Source organism: Cupressus sempervirens, chromosome 8 (assembly GCF_028749045.1).
Source record: "Cupressus sempervirens isolate cs-2001-9-10 chromosome 8, ASM2874904v1, whole genome shotgun sequence".
NCBI lineage: Eukaryota > Viridiplantae > Streptophyta > Pinopsida > Cupressales > Cupressaceae > Cupressus > Cupressus sempervirens.
Window position 1 is genome coordinate 840,297,895 of NC_143125.1, and position 13,447 is coordinate 840,311,341.

General features: G+C 36.2%; 1 protein-coding gene across 1 annotated transcript; it reads right to left on the reverse strand.

Moving 5' to 3' along the window:
- Nucleotides 1-309: 309 nt before the first annotated feature.
- On the reverse strand, nt 310-4,480 carry LOC149545036 (uncharacterized). The gene is made up of 5 exons (XM_089795537.1): nt 4,206-4,480; nt 2,545-2,850; nt 2,034-2,447; nt 722-812; nt 310-630 (listed from the first exon to the last, which is right to left on the reverse strand). Exons 3-4 carry the CDS (start codon nt 2,361-2,363, stop codon nt 756-758), a joined length of 387 nt encoding a protein of 128 aa, XP_089651663.1. The 5' UTR covers nt 2,364-2,447; nt 2,545-2,850; nt 4,206-4,480; the 3' UTR covers nt 310-630; nt 722-755.
- Between the last annotated feature and the right edge of the window lie 8,967 nt (nt 4,481-13,447).

The following is a 13,447-nucleotide window of genomic DNA, read 5'->3' on the forward strand; positions in this document are numbered from 1 at the left end:
TGAATGGAATGTGTTTCTAATACATCATTTTAGCGTTATTAAAATATACCTTAGACATTATATGATTTTAAAGCCATTATATTTATTGTCATTAAAACTGTGCTAGACATAGAAAATATTTACTCTGAAAACTACTATTACATAGAAAATATTTACTCTGAAAACTACTATTTTTATACAAATTAAACATATCGAGGTAACTCATAAAATATATAATAAATATCTATCTTTATTTAGCTTGTCGTTGCATAAGCTTCCAATATTTAAGGCTGAATAAGAGGCCAATAATTACACATAGAAGGCACTGTAAAACATGTAATAAAGTTCTATCTTTATTAAGTTTGTTGTCAAATAAGGTTCCAAAGTTCATTGTCAAATAAGGTTCCAATATAAAAGGCCGAATAAGAAACCAATAATTACACATAGAAGGCATCGTAAAAAAAAAAAAATTCAGCCTCTCCTGCCTTACACATTTTACATTTTACACTTTTCATCATATATTTCAGCTTTCGTCATTGAACCAATGTTAGCCCTAGCCACCTTTCGTGTCTTCGACGTTTTCCACTCATTTTTTTCATTATGTGCAATTGTAGAGTCAACCCAGCTGAAATGTCCACAACCATCGTTCCCCTACAATACAAAATATACATTAGTTTATACTAAATAGATTACATGTCATTAATTAGAAACATACGATATATAACATGTCATAATTAATGACCTTTTTACTCTCGGGACAACACCAAAACTCGCGCCTAGGATTGCTCGACATGGGCAATTATAAATTGGCACAACTCTCGAAGCCATGAATCCTATATCAAAAAATAATGCACCATGTCTTAATTTGTGTAGAGTATAAACATTCATGGGAATCAAGCGCAAGGAGGATTTATGTCGTTACTACATAGTAAAGTATAAATGTTATGTAATAAATAATAAGATAAAGATGCAAGGGGTTGTTAACCATCTGATATAAGGATAATGCATAGGGGTGTTAACAGTCTGATGGAAAGTCACAAACAAACATGAGATAAAGATGCAAGGGGTTGTTAACCGTCTGATGGAAAGATAATGCAAGGGGCTATTAACGGTTTGATGCAAAGGCACAAACAAACATGAGATAAAGATGGAAAGGGCTATTAACAGTCCGATGGAAGGCATAAACAAACATAAGATAAAGATGCAAGGGGTTGTTAACAGTCAGATGGAAAGATTAAAAAAATATAAAACACTGTCAACATTCTGTAAAAACCAATCAGCCAGCATCTTCAACACACCATTGTTATGATTGTCATCCATCAATAATGATAGCATAAATGTTCCTAAATAATACTTTTGAACCCGTAGAATAAAATATGAAATTTGAAGTTCTAGATTTGAACTAAATTTGTAAGCATGTCATTGGCTGCTATATAAAATTTGCCACAAATACATGACATCAGATGAGAGTTTTTCCTTTATATAGAAAGATTATGACATGAGCAGTACAGATACATAGATACTGATAAACAACTTCAGACCAGTCATCGTAAAATTCATGATATTTTAGAGTAATCTACATCAGACTAATTGCATTCACATAAAGATAACAGATTTGGAATAAAAATCATCATATTACTTTCATATTGATATACAAAGTTTCTGACAAACAGTTGCCTAAAATCTGAAAATCCTTGATCATGTCCATCAAATGGGATGTGAACCGACAAAATTTAGTAACATGTAACTGTCATAAAACCAATCTCAACAGTATATGAACAACAATAAAAGTACTAAAGCCCAAAAACATGGGTCAATGAGTTTGACTCAAAAATCACACAATTAAATCCTGATAGCAATATCACAACAATAAAGGTACTAAAGCCCTAAAATCTTTATTCGAATGTATTCTGCTCTCTCCTCTGCATTCATTATCAAAAAACTTTGGCCTTATCAAGATCAGCCACAAAGGTGTCAAATGCAGCAATCAAAGCACTAATACTAAGTTCACCGGTGGCTTTTAGCGTAGCCTAGACATCTTATAAATCTTTTAGCTTACGCTCTTGACCCAATTCAATAAATTGGGGCTTAAGTAGGGTCTCATTTAGCTTATCAATCAAATAAGACATCCCATCCATGGAACTATCCATACTCGCCTTCTTCCTGTTTGGTCTCCTTGTTGATGATGCTGAACGAACATATTTTCCACTTGCTGCGCTACACTGATTCGACACAGGAATATTCATATCTTCATCATCCAAATCAGCAGCAGGTCGAATAGGTGTATGAATGTCCTCATAATCATCATCAAGACCAATAGTCTCATCCATATGGTGCCCTTCTTCTATGTCTTGTGCTGTTGTAGTTGTGGTACCCTCAGCCATGTCATTTCCCACAATCAAGGCTAAGTCATTATAGTATTGAAATGACTATCTCTTAAAAACTTTTGCACTTTTAAATTCTTTGCTCTGCATTTTATCATAAAAATTGGATTACTCATTTGACTATCATTGATATCTTAATAAATTTTTAAATGAAAACAATACATTTAAATGGCCATGTTACCTTAAGTAGCTCTTCCCAAACACTGTCATCAGCATCCATTGCTTGTGTTGACTCATTCCATGCAAACCCACTTGTACTTTTCAGCTCTTTCATTATCCTGAAACCTGTTTTCCAGGTTTTTAGCTTGTTCTTGAAATTCCCTAGACAAGTTCATGTTCATCTCTCCATTGAACTTTCGTTCAATGTCTGTCCACGCTTCTTTTCTAAAGCCTCCCTCACCTTTCCTACCAAGAGTGACTTGTTCGTGCATCGAGTCTAAAAACTTCTGCTCCATGCATGGCCTTCAAAATACCTTCTTTGAAAAAGCTGTATCAACGACTTGAACATCATTAGTGTCCATGCTCATTAGGAGCATTGTGTATGACATCAAGACTCTGTTTAAACAAAAAATCTACCAAACAACTATATACACAATATTTAAGATAGGAGTGAATGCACATGTCACATGGATATGAAGAAATGATATGGTCAGACATTTTGAAGTCTGTTGTACATAAAAAGAGAATTGAAGTTTGCTGTCCATGAAAAGAGAAATGATATGCAGTCAGAGGTTTGAACTGTGCTCAATCTATGATCTTTCATTGGAGAGAAACATTGAAGGCAATTTATCTCAGAAAATGAATCTGGGGCAATCAGATAAAATGGAAGTAGAGTTTTTTTATGCCATTAACTAAACTAAGCAATTTATGAGATTGTAAGCCTCGGCTACTAAATTATAGCATTAAGTAAGGTTTCTTGTCCAACTTATATCAAAGAATATAAACTAAAAAATATGCAGGTTTAAAGAAGAAAACCTATCAAAATATAGCATCTAGTTTGTTATCCCTATCAAAATGACAAAATATTCACAGCAAGACAATAAATTCAACCATGCTGGCTTATCTTATCCCTTGGAGCATTTTTTCCCTCAATTTCATTGACAAGATTTAAGAAGGTAATAGTTTCAGCCAATCTCAACCTCTTAGCCAAGGAAAAAATCTGTAGAAACATTGTTAGTCTACGTGGAAGGAAAAATAGACTGGCACTCAACCAAAATCCTTATTTTATCACAAGAACTAATTATCCTCTTACAACCAGATACAAATCCTAATTATCCCATAAAAGGGTTACTGTGAACTGAAGATTAAACAAAATGCACAGCACAACTGCAAGTAGTTTAACTTTTCAACTGCTATCTGCTGAAATTGACCAAATCTAAAAGTAAAATCAAATAATATATTGTTGGATGAATTAAGAGGCAGCAGCTCACATGGAAAAGCCAATATAGAAATCACAGATCCAATTTTTATTCAGTTGTAGCAGCTTGAAACATGGGTATGCTAAACTGGAAAATATATTTCCGAATCAGAAAACAATCTTTTCCACTCACTAGGCATCATTCAGAAGATTTTGGTGATAATATGACCAAAAATTCTGAAGGCATGGCTGATTAAATCTTTCAATGATCGTATGGGCTGCTGGAATAGTATGTCTGTTGTGGCATGGTTTGAAGGCTGCTTGGTGGCTGGAAAAAACTGAATAGCAACTAATATTGCAAGATCTAACTTCCACAATGATGGTGCTCCAAAATAAATTAATTAAATGCGGGTTCGTGGCAAATAGTATGATTTGTGGCACTTCAAGCTTGGCTAAATAACCTGAAAAATTGATTGTGGAACTACCTTCTTCAATGCTGCTGCACCCAAAATGATGATGATGTGCTCACTGCAGCAGTAAATGTTGCCAAAATTACCAGCAAATGGTACAGACCTTTTTGGTACAACCAGATACAAATCCTAATGCTCTTATAATATTACCATTTTAAGTTTCTATATCAAAACAACCTATAAAGCCAGGCATTATCTTTATCAACAACGATATGTCCTCATTATCTGAATAAAAATCCATAACCCTTTGATTAGTATACTTCAAACAAAACTTCAGGTTCAAATCTAACAATTCCACTAGATCTGTAATATAAATTAAACCATAAAAGATAAAGAGATCTATATGATATCTGTGGGGATAATGGATCATGTAACAGCAGAAGTATACAGTTATTAAAGCTATATTATACAGTTATGATACAGCAGAAGTATACAGTTATTAAAGTTATATTATACAGTTATGATACAGCAGAAGTATAATGGGTCATGTAACAGCAACAGTATACAGTTATGATACCAATTTTTATGAGAAGATGGTCATAAACAGTCCATTGATAACATGCGAATATTAGGATGCTACTGCGATTTTTAAGTAGAGAATGTATAAATAGATTTAAAATATTAATCAGGGAAGACTGATGATTAGTAAGGAGCAGCAGCGATAAGAAATAAGTAGCATATAGACCAACCTAGGAGCAAATAGTTCACTACTACAATTTATGAAACTGTTTGGTAGTAGGACAAGTTATTTTGTTAGTCTAATTTGTTGGATCAGAATTTTCTTTCTTTCTTTCTTTAGTCATTGTGGATAGGGGTATTCTATCCTTCTGAAATTAAACAAGATCAAGGTCTTATATTAACAAACAAACCTCGTCATGTGAGTCATTTTGATTTGATAATAGTCATATTTGTCATATGTGTTCATATTTGTCAGTTGTTCTTATCCTATTGAGGGTCATTCTGATTTGATAATAGTCATATTTGTCACTGTGAATGAGAGGTAAGTTGTTCATATTTCAGAATGATTCAATCCCAAACCACGGGAGCTTTGACTTTATAACTTCACAGCAGCATCAATAACCAGTAAATAACCATATCATAATAAGATAGATTCAAATTCAGTTTGGGCAAGAGCATCTTGTTTCTATCACCTCCAAGATGTAATCAGGTTAGGGATATGTTCAAAAAGATGGAAGCAATGTGTAAGATCAAACACAAAAGAAGGTCACTTGCATGAAGTAGCATTCAACAAAAGTAGAGTTTGCCATATGGCATAAGTACAATATATTTGAACTTTCCATGTGGCATTAAGTACAAACATGGCATATTAGGATCGATTTCTGTAATCATCCCACATCCTTTTGGCTATATCATCTCTAAACTTCCCGCAATCATCTCTATCACGCTAAGTCATCTCATATGTCTCAAATCTTGGTACATTTATCCCCTCGTGATCATCTTCCTCTTCAATGTCAACTTTAGAAGGAACGCCATCCTCTATGGTAATGAAGTTGTGTAGTATGCAACATGCCAAAACAATCTTACTTTGGTTCATGATTTGATATGACGTCGCATGTCTTAGGATAGGTAAGTGCTGCTTCAAAATGCCAAACATACATTCAATTGAATTCCTAAGTGATGAGTGGCAATTGTTAAACAACTCTTGTGGGGTATTTACCGGGTTTGCCCACGAGAACTCTTTTAGGTGGTAACATGTGCAGCGATAAGGTGCGAGAAATCCAAGTACATTGAGAAATCCTCTTGAAGTCAAAGTTGTTTTTGTTGGTTTCATGTTTTGCAGTTGTCTGGAAGACGAATTCTTTTTTAGAGAGGGGATAAATGCAATCGGAATAAAGTAACTATTATGTTTAGTATTTGTTAAAGCTAGTCAGGCTGGGTAGTTAGGTGGTGAGGAAATGCATCAGCTGGTTTCCAACTAACCGACCCATATATAATTGTCTGGAACATTGGTATTGTACTCATGTTAGTTTTTGCTATTAATAAAGAAATTATTTCCTTGCCTCTTGGTATTGTGGTATGAATGGCATATTATAGGTTTTACTTCATATGTATCAATTGGATTATTCTGTGTATTTGTGAATTGTGTGATATTCCAATCTACACTTACAATTCCTTAAATTATGGCCAAGAGTATGGAGAAACATCGCCAACTGTTCTTCTAGCGTTGAGTGCAGCTTATTTTTAACAATTCCTTTTTTTCTAAGAATATCAGCTAGATGAAAGAAAGCTTGTTTACTCATTCAAATTCGATCATGACAATCAGTCTCATTCAAATAGATAATACACTTATAAAAGGGAATCTCGCCTCTTTTGCGCTTACATATTGCTCTTCTACCTTCTTGTGCAGTCACTGCTATAGATGTAGCAAAGGCTGCAAGACCAATAACAAGAGCACAAATGACTCTTATCTTCCTAGCAATGTGTCCTAGAATGTGTTTATGGTTCATTAGATCCATCAGCAACCTAAAACCAATGTAGAGACATGTTCATTAGATCCATGGAATTTGTAAAATACAAAAATCCTACGATCAACAACTTTGTGAGAGTTAACATCAGAATTCAATGACGAATACTTTCCATTCAAATAGTCCATAAAAACTATCAATTAAGAGATGACAGATTTCTTAAAATTTTATAACACATTGTTGCTGCATTTTATGTGTTAAGATCGAGATCTTCTTAAAATTATGTATGGTTGTAGCTAGGTTACCAATTTGATAGCATGGATTGAACACATCAGACTCATCTAGCAGTTATACTTTGAAAATTTATCAGACTAAGGCGGCAACTAGGCCATGATTGGTTTCTCTAACCAGAGGACTTGTAAAATCACAGTTAAAATAATTGTATTTTCAATCTACTTTTAGCTACAATGCCCACTATGATTACCCAAGTCCACCAACAGTTACAAGGTTGACAAAAAACAACTTAAAACAGTGGAACAAATCTACTGGCGGCAATACGGTGTCATAAATAAGAGAAATCAATCTGTAATCAGCAATCAGCATGTAATCAGCAATTAGCATGTAACCAGCTCATAATAAGACCATGGTGACCTTTGAGTCAATCTGCAATCAGCATGTAACAGATTGATCTTTCTTAGTGCCTTGATCTTTGTGTAACCTCATCGTTTCTTTTCCCTCTCCTTTTAAAGTTTGTTATTGGTCTATAATAACATTTTTACTTTTCCTTCTTGAACCCTTCATTAAAGATTCTAATGAATGTGATCTGAAAACTTGATAAATTTTATTTTAAACAATCTAAATTCAGAAACAATTGCATTATTCACTATAGATTGTAAAAATCTAATATCATTAATTTTAATAATATCAGATTTCCACAATCCATTGCTAATGATGATGTTGCTTCTGGATTTGATTGTGTAAGTTTTTTTATCATCAACGTTTCGGAACGTTGATGATAAAAAAACTTACACAATCAAATCCAGAAGCAACATCATCATCATTAGTTTTATAAAACTTAAAAAACAACATCTTACACATTACTATACATATTACTATAGATAAAAACCTGAAAAGATCAATAGACATTTTATTATATGGAACCTTTTTCCACATTGAGCTCCTACAATTTATGGTTTTGGGCAGCACCCACTTAAAAATTTGTCTAACATCTTGTCCATGGACCACTATTTTATCTATGGGAGTAGCTTTCAAATTCACTTGAATGTGTAAGTGGTATTATTTTTTTGTTTTGATTTTAAAACATTCACCATATTCTCTTATCCATATAGCACACTATTGTCTTGTTTTACTTTCAGGTTCATGCAGCGTCATCTGCTAAGCATGCTCAGATTGAAGAAACTGTCAAGGGAAAACCTACACATCCATCTTTAGGAACTACATGTGAGGAGAAACCTTTTGTTTTCGGAAATGCGAGAAAATACAAAAATAGAAAGAAGCAGACGTGCTTGATCCAAGCTGCTCAGGAGCAAGAATCATACAAAAAGAATGACAAAGGCTTGACAGATGTGCAGGAAACCACAAGAAGTCCACTAGAAGAAGAGTTGTATAATTCATCTTCAAAATCAGCACTTCCTCCAATTTCTGAGGGCCAAAGCATCCAAATAACAGTCACAGGACAAACTAACAATGAAACATGGGCAGTAGAGATGCCAGAAAGTAATTGCTCTCCTTCAGCGAAAGTCTCAGAAAGTTCTGATTGCGATAGGAAAAGACCAAGATAATGATATGGTACAAAGTGTTTCAAGAAATGAGCTTGCTTCTGCCTGTAATCACCTAAAAATGGTCATCTAGACTATTAGCCCCCTTTTCAACATTTTGGCTAAATTAATTTAATCACTTACCTAAGCCAAATTGCTAATAATCAATTTATTTGATTATAACCTATAGTTTGACTATGCTATCCTAAGTTCATTATTCGATTAAAAGAATATGTCCCCTTTTAATTAAATAAAACACCCCATTCTTCTAACCCACTTAAAGTGCACACATAAAGTCCTTTTTCTATTTTACAATTAAAAGAAAAGGCTTGTGAGACTTTTGTCTTATATGACAAGTCAACTTATATTCTATTGGTTGACTTGTGTGTGCACATGGATCACACCTATTTTCGAATTCCACCGTTGATCATCCACCATCTTCATCTTGATCTCTACCGTCCGTACGACTTTAAAAGGGAGAGAGCTTTCCCCCTCAAAGGATCCATCCATCTTTTGAATATTGTTATGCTGCAGGTTTTCTAACAGGTTTCTTGGGAGCTTTGTGGAGAACTTCTCACTCCTTGTCTACATTTTCTCATTCCATCATATTCGCATAAGATCATATGGCATTCTTAGCATAGTTGCATGTTAGTTTAGCTTTCATTCTTGTAATAATCTCACATAGTTCAAATAACGATATTGTAACACTCTCATTCATATTCTAGCATAGCTGCATCTTGCATTTCCATTCTAGTTTAGTCTTCCATCTTGTATTGCATATTTGAAGGATTGCTTGAAGATATTTGCATTCTTGCTCTTGTCTCAAAGAACCTCCTGTTGCATGGTTTACTAGCAAGAAGCACATTTCTAAGGCTTGGCTGAGAGCCTTCATGCTTGAATACTAGCTTCTTGCACTCCGTGGATAGGGAGCTCTAAGCCGGCATCCAAACATTCCAACTCATGGAATCGTTTGGATAGAATGGTTTAGAGTGTGACACAATTCGAGTGTACATTTTTGGCGCCCACCGTGGAGCTGGACTGTACGTTTCACCTTGCATTTTCCTATTTTCGCTTGCATTTCCCTTACTGCTCTGCGTTTTTCTTTTTTTTACAGTCGCAATGTTGGGCGACATTTTCCCAGTATCGCACGAAAGTTCACACTACTGTCGTGCGACACTTTTTTGGAAATAGTGTCGCACTTGAAGCCTGCATTTTGTCGCTCTCTGTGCAAAACTCTGTCGCACGGCTAAAGAAAAAGTATCGCCTGAACATAAACTGTCGCCCTGGTATACTGTGAAGTATCGCGCGACATTTGTTCAGCAAAAAGTATCGCCTGACAATTTTTTGCTCGTTCCTTGAGGGATTTGATCAAATTTCTTCTCAGCTGGCTAACTATTATTTTTAAGCAGATTTCTAAGCTGTTTTACAGAGGTCTAATTTGCAGTTTTTGTGATTATTTCATGCTAACTTGTGGGCTAACAAGTTGTGATTGCAGGTTGCCCTCTTTGTGAAGAAAAATTGAAACCTTGCATATAAAAGAACGCATGTCAAAGCTTCAAATGCGCAAGGGCTACTAACATTGTTTGCAGGGCTGCCCAAAGCATAAAAACCCAAACTTGCTTGATTTTTATTTTTTTTGTTTCCATGTGCGGCATTGAATAATTGTTCATTTTTATAGGCACATAAAACTTGTGATTGGAGTCTTTTGGTAATAGGAGAGTATGCTCTTCACCCTCGTGGTGAATCAGAAATCTTCACTTGCCATTTGGTTTCAAAAGCAAGGGATAACTGAATCTTCCTGGCGTGTTTGGGAGAAAACGATTGGAATAGGAGAGTATGCTCTTCACCCTTGTGGTGAACCAGAAATCTTGACTTCCGAAAGTTGATCCACTTTGTGTAGTTAGAATCCTTTAGAGGGTCTGCTCTCGGACAACCTAAGAAGAACGACCCAAGTGGGGACAAGCCGATTACCTGGCTCTTCCAACCCACTATAAACTCAAGGCTACCAAGGACACAAAACTTTGGTAGACGTAGTGTTTGTCTTCGCCTAGTGTGATCGCTTATGGGATTTCAACCATAGGTAGATCACTAGGCAAGAATGCTTAAGGTACTCTTGTGGTCGCGAGATCGGTTACTCATCGCAAGGTGAGGTGTCCCATGATTGGGAGCAAGAGGAACACTATGAACGGAAGCCCGATCTAAAAACCCCAAATTAGTAACTACCCTTTTTAGCCGCTCAACTTCTCAGTGCAAGGATCGATCCTAGTGGACTACCCGGATCACCCCAAGATTTACACTCAACATATGTGTTCCCTTGGTTGTGCTTATGGCACTTCTATGACAAAGCCAATATCTCTTGTGGGAAACCACTTAGTGTGAGGCAAAGGAGCATCAAGCGTGGGCCAAATTGTTGAGTAATGAACCGTGACTCTAAGGTAGATTGCTTGGCTATTGTTTTCGATGTTTTGACCAGTGTTAACATTCTTGCAACATAAACATTCCGATAAAAAGTTGTTAGGAAGGTCGTTCTGATATCCCAAATGCATATTGACAAGGTTGTTTTTACCCTTGATCAATTGTTTTGAGACATGTTAAAACACTTACTGTTTGCAAACCTTGCTGTTTACTGATACGAACTGAAATGAAACACTGTCTGATTGACAAATTGAAACGAACTCCAAACCAAAAATTGACTTTTTTTTGCACAAAACTAGCACTCTGTCGTACGTTTTCACAAGAAATATCGCGCGACATATTTTTACCCAAAAGTTTGTCGCATGTCAGTAGTAAATCCTATCGCACAATGTATAAAATTTTGTTGCACTCAGTTCAAATATCTGTCGCTTAGACAAAAAGTGTCACACCCTTGTTGAAATTATGTTGCGCGACACTATTTGCTGAACTTATGTCGCCCTCCTTTTGAGAAAGTATCGCCTAGAGTCATTTTGGGTCAAAAACAGAGTTTGCAGTTGGATTTATTTGGTCTAAGGAGCGTCACGTTTGTCACCCTTGATCCTGGCTACATATCAGTGTGTGAAGAATTCGTCCTAGGTTGAAAAGATGGGCTTAGTTCGTCGAATGTAAGTCTTGAAACATCTTGATGAATCACTTGTCAAAATTCAACTATTATTTTATTCTAGCTATCCACTATTGAGCTTCTCGCTCGTCCGCTCGGCTCGAGTCACTCGTGCTGTAAGATCTTGAGCACTGTTTGACAAGCCATCTATCACATTTTGACAAGTGACTAGTCCTAATCGTAAAAGCTTCAAGTTCGACTCGCTTTTCTTCTCCTACTAAACAAAGACAACTCTTTACATGCCGGTTAGAACTAGATATCAAGTTGGTAACGATAGCCACACGCCTTTTGTTTTCAAGCAATTGGAAACACCACCCAAACGTCCTCGCAAGCAACCTTGTGATAAGAATCTCGAATTTGCTCAAACACAAACGGCCAACGTTCGGCACAACCCACTTTATAGTTTTGAAAATCCATTTGGTACACCCTTTGAGACACCCAAAGATACAAGTGGTATAGTCACTATGGTGCACCCTGATGAAATTACACGTCGCTTAGAAGAACAAGCACGTGAAACCCAAAAGACTTTGGAGGCTATATACGCTATGGAGAGAGAAAATCAACAAGTTGAAAATAACAATCAGGCGCACTATGAAGGATATAAAGGAACTTGTCCTCGAAATCCTTTTGAGAACAATGATGGTAATCACACACCTCCAAGGACTCCTAGAGCTGCCGCCGGCGCATGTCCTTCACCTAAACCATCTCATCATGATAGTGATGAAGAAGTAACTAGCGAAGACATGATCAAATTTCAACAAGATGGCTTCGCCCAAAAACTAATGCTCAGAGCTTTAGAGGAAAATGGAGACCAATACTTCCGATACATGGCAGCTAGGGGATGGAAACTCCCTCAAGGTTTTAATGTTGAGCATATTATTCCAAAACGAGAGCCCACTGAGGCTGAAATCTTAAGGGAAGAAATACAGGAACTAAGGAAACAATTTGCACAACTGCAAACTTCAAAAGAGCCACCTAAAACATCATTTGTTGAATCAATTTGCGCTCTTCCATTTGATAGGAGTCTATACATGCTGCCATTTCCTAAGAATATAGAGGTTCCTAAGTATGATAAATATGATGGAAATGGTGATTCTCACGACCATGTGAGACATTTCTATGCTATTAGCATGGACTTTAGGCATGAAGACACCTTTCTTATGCGTCTATTCCCCAGAAGTTTGAGAGGACAAGCCATGGAATGGTTTACCAAATTGAGTCCCCCTCTCAAGACGTTTGATGAACTCGCACAATGCTTTATCCAGTAATATTCATACAACATTCAACATCCTGTGACTGTGCTAGACTTATGCAACATCAAACAAAAACCAGGAGAATCTTTTGCAATATACCTTCAACGATGGAGATCTTTATACTCTCGATATCCTTGGCAAGTGCCTGAGGCTAAAAAAATTGACATTTTTGTCAATACGCTTGTACCCGAATTATACTTTGATCTAAGAAAACAGTTATTCACATCCTTCAACGACATGGTGGAAAGTGCATATCGCATTGAGGATGTTGCTATCAAAAGAGGTGACATTGCCATAAACAAGGATAGAGTTAACAATGGAAACGGTAAAGACAAAGGCAAACCTTGGAACAAAAACAAGTATGTTGTCAATGACGGAGTAGTGGACACTCCTAAGACTAAGGAGCCTGCATTTAACCTTTCCAATGCCATCTATGCAACAAAACAACAAGAAGGTTCAAAGCCACAACCCTTTGACAAAGGCTCTAAATTTACAAGGAAGCGACGTGTTTACACACCTATGGTTGAACCTTATGAAGTGGTTTTAAAAACCTTAATTGCAAACAAATTGGTTACCTTACCAGACAACTCATGTCCTTATGATCCACCCGTTAGACCTCCATGGTGGAGAGAAGATCATACTTGCAGCTATCACCGAAGTAAAGGACATAACACAGAAAATTGCTTCAAACTCAAAGATGTAATTCAAGACCTCATCGAAGCTG